Source organism: Manis pentadactyla, chromosome 4, assembly GCF_030020395.1.
Source record: "Manis pentadactyla isolate mManPen7 chromosome 4, mManPen7.hap1, whole genome shotgun sequence".
NCBI lineage: Eukaryota > Metazoa > Chordata > Mammalia > Pholidota > Manidae > Manis > Manis pentadactyla.
Window position 1 is genome coordinate 145407440 of NC_080022.1, and position 8543 is coordinate 145415982.

Below are 8543 nucleotides of genomic sequence, written 5' to 3' on the forward strand. Positions count from 1 at the left end.
TATTCTTAGTGTGTTTTATTATTATTATTAAAGTATCATTGATATATATACAATCTTATGAAGGTTTCACAGGACCCACACTGGGGTTTCAACATTCACCCACATTTTCAAGTCCTCAACACTGCCCCCACCCCAACCACAGGCAGTGTCAGCATAGTAAGATGCTGTAGAGCCATTACTTGTCTTCTCCATGTCCAGCCCCTGTTCTTAAACACACACCTGACCTCATGGCCCCACACTACAGAGAACACTGGGCCTTTCCTGGCCTGGCCCCTGCCTTTCCCTGGAGCCTCTCCTCTTGCCACCACTCCAGCTCCAAGCTCCAGCCACAGAGGTGGTGGGCACGGTGCTTCTTCCCCAGCATTCAATCCCCTCTCCTCCGGGCAGACCCAGCTTTCGTTCAGGGTTCTCCCACCCTACTAGCCTGAGAATCTCAGGGGCGGACCCCAGCCCCAGGTTGGGCTCCTGATTAGTCAGCACCCTGAGCCCTTTGCCAGCTCGGACACTCAGGCTGAAGCCAGGCAGCAGTGGCATCTCCCTCCTGGCAGAGGGGACATGGGGACTAAGGGAGCCCCATCTGGACCCTTATCTCATTCCCTGTTCAGTATGAACAAGGATGCACAGGCTCCAGTTGCTTCTGGCCATGTCTAGGGGCAGCTGCAAAGCAGGGGGAAGTTACAAATTAGTCCCAGCTTGGCTAAAACTGAGTCAGCCCCCAAATAATTAACAACACCCTCTAGATGTGGGAGTGGACCTCTGCTCCCAGCAGGCAGGACAGGCCTGCTGCCTAGAGGAGATGGTGTTATGTTAATGGATGGCAGAGACACCGTGTAACTACTCACTGGCATTCTTCTAGCAAGAAGGACAGTTTTCACACTGGAAAAGGGAGAACATCTCACAGGGTATGTGCCCCAAGACAGCTCTTGCTGCTTTCAAGCTCTCCCACTCCCAGACTGCGGGAAGGATGCAAGAGGGGCTGGAAGATCAGAGCTGGGCAAAGAGGGTGGGCTGAGAACAGACTGGGCCCAGACCTTGACCCCAACCCCCAGGAGACCCCAGCCCAGAACAGACTCTCAAAGATCTTGCGTTTAGAAAAAAATAACAGCAGTGGCTGTGATTCAGATAGTGGGTCTGCCTGGGGCAGATACAGGACCGGGCACTCTACACGCGTGAGCACGCTCCAGTTCCACAGTGACCCTGTGGAATGGGGCTAGAGTCACCCCCAGCTTATGGGTGAGTGAACAAAGTCCTAGAGAGGCTAGAAAAAGAGCAAGACAGCAGAGGTCAACACGGGTCAGGCCACCATCTTACCTGCTTGCCACAGGAGTCCGGCTGCCCCTGTGTCACAGACTCTCAGGGTTGGGACAGTGGTGGTGCCCTCGTCTCTGGGCTCCTTAAAGGGTCGGTCTGTGTGTGTCACGCAGTACAGGGACTCACGTTTCATCAAACTTCCTTGTCTTCCCTTTCTACATCAATACATTTGGGGGCTATCAGAGGCCGGCCTAATATATGCATAACATTACTATTAACTATAAGCCCATACTTTATCCAGACCTCCTTAGTTTTTACCTATTGCGCTCTTCTTGTCCTAGGCTCCCACTCACCTTAATCAGCCTGTCTTTTTAGGCTCTGTTTGGCTGCGATGGTTTCTCAGACTTCCCTTAGTTTTGATGACCTTGACAGATCTGAGGAATACTAGCCAGGTGTTTTGCAGAATGCCCGTCAGTTGGGATTTATCGGGTGTTTTTCTCATGACTAGGCTGGGGCAGGGGTTTGGGAGAAAGATGACAGAGGGAAAGTGCCATTCATATTGCGTCACATCAGGGGTACATACTGCCTACATGACTCACCGCTGCTGATGTTGACCTTGATCACCTGGCTGAGGCAGTGCTTGTCAAGTTTCTCCCCTGTAAAGTCCCTCTTCTTCCCTCTTTGCATACTGTCCAGTCACTATGCACAGCTGACACCTCAGCAGCTCCACCCCTTGATGGGGAATTATCTGTAGGAATTGTTGGAATTTCTTCTGCATGGGAGGTTTTCCTGGTATTTATTTATTTATTCAGTCAATCATTTTTTTATGCCAGTATGGTCTCATGGATATTTGTTTTATACTTTGTAACCTAGGATACTTTTAGTTTTACAAAGCACTTGATTCTGGTATTTTAGGTACTGGGGTACTTAGGAAAATGTGGATAATCCGCTCAGGGAAGTTCACAGAACCCAATATCTAACGGATAATAGTTACCCATCCTACAGCCCCAGTGGGCTGGGAAATCAAGGCCTGGAAGGTGAGAGCTGGGCAAGGAGGGTGGGCTGAGATCAGAGACTGCGCCCAGATCTTGATCTCAACCCCCAGGAAACTCCAGCCCAGAACAGCCTCTCAAAGATTCTTGAAAGTGTTTAGAAAATATTATTATTAGCAGCAGCAATTCTGACAGTGTGCCTGCCTGGTTTTTAAAGAAATGAAACAGACGCTGTTGGAGCCCATGGCATTTTGAAGGGATCCCTACATACAAAGAAATGGCATTCCTACTTTGTAATGCATACGCAAACTTGGTGTGTACTGAGTAGAGATGCAAAATGCTATTTCTGTGGGTCTGAGTCAGTAACACAGAGTGAGCAGAAAAGGCCCCTGCTAGACCCTGTCCGTGGTCCTGCGATCCGGACTTAGAGCACCTGCTTCTCCAGTGGCGTCTGAGTGACAGAGGTCAGATTTGACAGTCTCTCTATTGTCAGTTACAATGAGATAAAATGTATGAGATGAAATTTAATAAGATTAAGGGGCGGGTAACAGGTTTAGATTCAAGAAGTTACTGACACAGACGACAGGCCTGGTCTGTTCAAATAAGTCAGGATTACCAAAAATTTTAAAAGAAAAAAGGAACCATGTTAGAGTAAGAGGCCCAGAGATCACAACAACTGGACACACTGCACAGTTCTGGAGAGAAACTGGTTTAAAAAAAACTGCAAAAATGGATAGTTGGGGACCAAATAGGGAAATCTGAATAAGGCTTGCATATTAAATGAGATGAGGATTTATTGAAGCAGAAAAGTGCTGATCATTTACTGGGAAAAAAAATCAGGTTACAGAACAGTTTGCACAGCATGATCTCATTTTATGGAGAAAATCTACATATGAGCAGAGAAACAGCTCTGGAAGCATATGACCGAGGTGTCACAGCAGAGCTCTCTGGGAGATGGAAACAGAATACTTTTATTTTTGTTTGTCCATATTTCTAACTTCATACAATGCATAGAAACTGCTTCTGTCATAGTGGAAGATTAGGCTTTAAAAAGAAAGAAGTCATTGACCCTCCTCCAGGATGGAGGGGAAACCTGGTTTGGCAGAGGTGTCTATGAAAGATCCCCCCGGGCTTTAGTGGCCAGAAAGTTATTATGAGTGGAAAATGTGGTGACCACCCAAAGGGCAGCCCCACCCCGAGCTACCTACCTGAGTGTGACATGTTGGGCTTGCAGTGGCCTGGGGGTCTCCTGGTCCAACCCCTCTGTGCTGATACTAGGAAAATTAGTCAATGGCATCTCCAGTGCCAGAGGCCAGAGGGTTAGCTCCTGCCAGGTCGTATTGAAGCAGCTTGGGAGTTCAAGAATGGGGGTATTTGGCCTGCAGTAAAGCTGATGAGGGGACACAGTGGGAAAGGAGTTTATAATCAGCCTTGTGGATCTGGACTTAGAGCAGCACTTAGAGAGTGGAGGGCGCAGGAACATGTTTCCAAATATTTCCAGGCTGCTGTGTAGAAGAGAGACTCATGTGAGTTCCTGTGCAGAACCGCAATGACTAAGTGACAGGCAGGTTTGGCTCTAGAGTATATGAGGGACAAGGTTCTAACAACAGGAGTTGTCCAGCTCAGGGATAAGATGGTGAGACTTGCTGGGGGCTCAGAGCTGGGGGCACGGAGAGGTCCTGCCAGAGATTGCTGGGAGGCCCTTCCCACCACTAAGGCTCTGTGGCTCTAGAACTCCAAGTTCCAGCCAGAGCCAGGCCTGTGTCCGGAGGAAGGTGCTGGGGCTCTCCGCACGCTAGGGGGCTGCTCAGCCAGCCTCCAAGAGCCTCAGAGGGAGGCACTGGTGATAGGGATGGGCTTGGCTGGACTTGAGGGGAGGAGAAGGATCATGGTGGCTATAGGAAAGGTATGCTCCAATGAGAAATGCAGCTGCTAATTTCCTAGGGTGGGGTGCCTGAGTTCTCAAACGTGATCCTCTTCCACCTGCTGCTCCCAGGTTCTTTGGAGCAATGACTACCATGGAGAGATGACTATCACCTCTCACTTGCCAGGTGACATGGAGGCATGTATCCAACCCAGCCATGCCCCGGCTTCTCCCATGTTCTGGAACGCTAGGCCGGAGCTGTCCAAGGAACCGAATGCCAGCCAGTGCCCATTTGAGGCCTGTGGCCCCATGCTCCCCATGCTTGAGAGGCCTTAGAAACTCACGACTCAGGGATTCTGTCCCCAAGACAACACCCTAACCACTTTAGAGTGGGAAGTAGCATGAAGATGAGGATGTCCTCCTGCCAGGTGGGTGTCCTGCCCTCCCCACCCAGACATAGTCACAGTCCCTGTGCCCATGGCATTGAGAGAACACTGCTCTAGGGACATTTACTGATACTCCTCAGCCCACCCCACCTGCAGCACCCACCCTCTGATTCCAGCACTGCCAACAACCAACATAACTCCCCCTTCCCCCCAATAGACACGGCCCCACCACAGGGCTCTGCTCAGCTGCAGCTCCCCGGCTTGGCTAGAGCTGGCCTGCCGCAACGAGCACAGCCAACTGCCAACCAGGCCTGCCCAGTGGAGCCTGAATGAGGGGTCACCGGGTGCTGGAGAATACAGGATGGCCGCAAACACACCTCCCTCTGTGTTCTGGGCAGCGTGGCTGCAGTCAAGGCCTCAGCGGCCCCTCGTTGTCCCCTCCACCCCTTGGCTAGGCCCAGCAGGGCGCACGCCTCCCCACCGCATCCTGAGACTCTGTGCGCACAGATCTCTGCGTCTTGTTCTCCGCAGGCGAACGGGTCCTGCGGCCAGGTTCTGACAGCTCCTTCCCAAAACACCGAGTGGGCTTTCGATTGATCAGAGGGACCCGCACTGCGAGGGAGGTCAGGTGGGCAAGAGGCCACCCCGGGCGTGACGCGTGATGCTCACAGCACAGGCGCCAAAGGTGGAAAACCAGGGTCCTACAGGACAGGGGATGCCCCGGGTTGGAGGTCCCCAGCCTCGGCGAAGGGTAGGAGTTGGCACAGGCGGGATGCCTCCTGGCAGCAAACCACCGCCCGGTGCTTGCAGGGCCGCCGGGCACACTGGTCCCAGACAGGTGAAAAGGCAGGGAAGCTGGGGGAGGGGGGCCGGCGGGGCGACGAGGCCCGGCTCGGGAGGGAGGCGGGCGGGGAAGGCAGAGGCTCCGGGGATCGGGGCGCGGGCGCCCCCGCCGCGGCCCCCTTACCTCCTCGCCCTGGCCGAAGCGCAGTCCGAGCGCCGCGACGCGCTCCACGCGCAGGAAGCCGTCGGGGTCGCGGCCGCACACCTCGAACACCTCGCGCAGGCGGCGCACGGAGCGCAGCAGAGCCGCGGGGGCGCCCGCCCAGCCCGCGCCGCCCGCCATCCGGGCCGGCCCCGCAGCTAGCCCGAGCCCCGCGCCGCCGCCGCCATCGCCGCGCGCCCTCCGGGGCCGCCCCTCCCCGCCCGCGTGGGTGCGCGCCGCGCAGCCTCCGCCCGGCGGCGGCCGCTCCGTGTCGGCCGCGGCGCCGCAGCCCGGCGCTCGGGGCGGGCGGGGAGGGGCGGGGAGGGGCGGGGACGCGGGCGGCGAGGCGGCGCAGACAAAAGGAGCCGCGCGCTCCTCCCGCGAGGCCGCCCACGCCGAGCGTGGCGGGCTGCCAGCGCGGCCTCAGTTTCCCTCGGGTCCCCGAGCTCGTCGCCTCCCCCGGAAGGCCGGGGAGGGAGTGCGCGACAAGTGCCGGGAAGTTCAGGGCTGCCCTTCCTCCCGAGAATGCCGTGGTGAGCCGGAGCCCCGCGACCACCCGCGCAGGAGTCCCACAGCCTCCCACCCGTCCTCGGTCGCCCAACCCCATGGCCCGGCCTTCCCTGCCTACCGCGCCCTCCGTGGGTGGCGAATGGGACCGAGTGCTCATCATGTTCTGGGTGTTTCCCCCATTAGGTTAGTTTCCCGCCTTAGTGTTGGATTGTTACATTCATCTCTGAGGAAGCTGAGACCCAGAGAGGTTGAGGTACTTACCCTAGGCCACACAGCTTGTGAGAGGCAGGGTAGGATTCATGTCCAGTCTACATCTGGATGCACGTAGACTCCCTACTCTTAACTTCTCTGTGATACCTCAGAAAGCACAGTCTCCAGGCTTGGGACCATCCAATCCTCTCCAACAGCACTTCTGGGGCCAGCTCCCTGCTGGGGAAGGGCACAAGGAGAAGGTGCAGGGAACAGAGCCCCAGCCTGGAGCAGGGACCCTGGGACAGGGGAGGTAAAGAGAGGACCAGGGACAGGGAGGAGGAAGGGAAATCAAGGCCCTTCCATCAGGCTTGCCTGTTGCAGGCAAGGCCCAGGACACCCAGCACCTAAAGGTCACCTCCCTTCCTGGGGTTCGCATTCTCCTTCCTCTCAGAGCCCAGCACGGAATCCCGGCCCTGCCTGGGGACCCTGGGGCATCTGGCTGGGTTCTTGTTTCCTCTCCTACCTGGCTGCTCAGCACACCAGGCTTTTGTGGCATTAGCTGTCCCCAACCCAAATATAGGTGTTGGGTGAGCTCATGCTTTCCCGCTTAGGCCTTCCAGCTCAGTTCAGAGGTTTCCTCCTCCAGGAGCCTTCCCTGATGGCATTCTATCTCACCTGTTAGTCTGAGTTCTGGCCTGTTCCTCCAGGTGCCTGCTGAGTCCTATAATTCTCAGGTGGGGTGCCTATCCACCCCCACCATACTGAGAACCCCTCCAAGACAGGATGGGTCTTAATCACCTTCTTGTTCCTGATCTCCAGCTGGGGTGGTCCAGAGGAAGGCCTGCACCACCATCTGTAGGAGCCAAGGGCAGTGTAGGGATGCAGACAAGGAGTCTGGGGCGGGCTGGGGCCCAGTTCCGTACACAGGCTGTGTGGCCTCGCCTCTCCAGGCCTCAGTTTCCAGCTCTGTGGTCTTCCTGCCCAACTCCAGATACATCCTGTGTAGGGGCCTCCATGAGGCTTCTCTGAGAGTGAGCCAGACTCTCTTCTCTCCAGCCCCAGCTCCAGCAGCGAATGTGGCTTTTATCTACCCTTTCCCCTTAATGCTTTGATTCCTCTGCGAGCAACTGCTGGGAAGAGAGACTTGTGAGTTTGAGAACTGGCGAGTCCAAGACATGGGAGAGCAGCGAAGGGATGCCACGGTGGTTGGGGGGCATGGGGGATAGGGGTGTCCTGGGAAGAGTGGCAGCTTCTCTACCAACTGGAACGCTGATCTGCAAGATGCTAACATTTTTGAGCCTCAGTTTCCACATCTGTACAATGGAGAGGTGAGGCCACACAGCCTGTGTGCAGAACCGGGCCCCAACCCACCCTTTGGAGGGTGACTGAAGATGAGAGTCTATATATATTATAGGCAAAGGGTATGGAAAGTACCTCCCCTACCACCTACCCTGTGAAATGGAGGAGGAAGTGCAGCCAGAGAATCAGGGAAAGTGGGGGCAGCAGGAGGATCCAGGAGGTGAAGCTGCAGGCTGTTCCTTATTGGCTCTCCCAGAGTCAGCTCATGTGTTCTCTCTCACACAGAGAGCAGACAGACAGGAGCTGGGGCCTCCCTCTGGGGGGAGCTGCAGAAATGGCTCTCAGAGCACCCCCTGGCATCAAATCTCCCAAAATGGGAGGCCAGAGAGCTGGGAGGCCTTGCCCACCTCAGCTGGCACAGGCGGGGCCCCAGATGTGGGCATGTACAGGTCCCTCCAGCCAAGCTGGAAGCTCAGTCAGATTTGTGTCTCTTCTGCCAAAAGACAGGTCACACCAAATCACAAGTCTCTTCCTCAGGGGAGCCCCTTCTGACCCCTGACTTTCCTTGGCCAGGCCCTTCTGCAATTTTACCACTGTTTTGTAAGTGTTTGAGGTTTGCCTGCCTCCCCCGCCAGACATGGGCTTGGAACTGGGTCAGCTGGTCACCACAGCGCATCGCAGGCCCAGCCTCTGGGTTGTCACATTCTTTCTGTTGAGTGCCTGTGCCGGGTGAGCCTGACGGGGCGACAGAGAGGGGCGCAGCCACAGCCTGTCCTTGCTGAACAGACGCTTGGGCCGTCACAACAGATTGCGCTAAGAGCCCAGGCTAGAAGGTCCCTCAGAGATGGTGCAGCTCCCAAGGCTCCCAGATTCTTAGGGATGCAGGTGGGACCGAGCCCCAGGTCTCCCAACTCTTTGATCAAAGAGCTCGAAGCACAGCCCCAGTGGATATGACAGAAGAACCCCGACACCAAGGCTGGCACCTGGGGTGTGGGGTTTGCCCCACGGAAGAAGGAGCCCCTTGAGGGAGCAGGGAGCAAGATCACCGGGAGCCTCCCACCTCG

At 55.9% G+C, this 8543-nt stretch overlaps 1 protein-coding gene across 6 annotated transcripts in view; it reads right to left on the reverse strand.

Moving 5' to 3' along the window:
- The window catches only part of RAB11FIP4 (RAB11 family interacting protein 4), a 117374-nt gene extending 110308 nt beyond the window's left edge, over positions 1 to 7066 (reverse strand). Inside the window, exons 1-2 of one of the 6 annotated variants that reach the window (XM_036906299.2) lie at positions 6979 to 7066; positions 6250 to 6417 (exon numbers count right to left, since the gene is read on the reverse strand). Coding sequence is in view for 2 of the 6 variants with exons in the window: in XM_036906297.2 (XP_036762192.2) it covers positions 5461 to 5619 (159 nt within the window). In the remaining 4 variants the exon portion in view is untranslated. Of the gene's footprint in view, positions 1 to 1311; positions 1467 to 1604; positions 2132 to 5460; positions 5739 to 6249; positions 6432 to 6978 lie in introns of those variants that run through there. The other 5 variants (XM_036906301.2, XM_057501127.1, XM_036906300.2 and 2 more) reach the window with 5 other exon arrangements.
- Positions 7067 to 8543: the final 1477 nt, after the last annotated feature.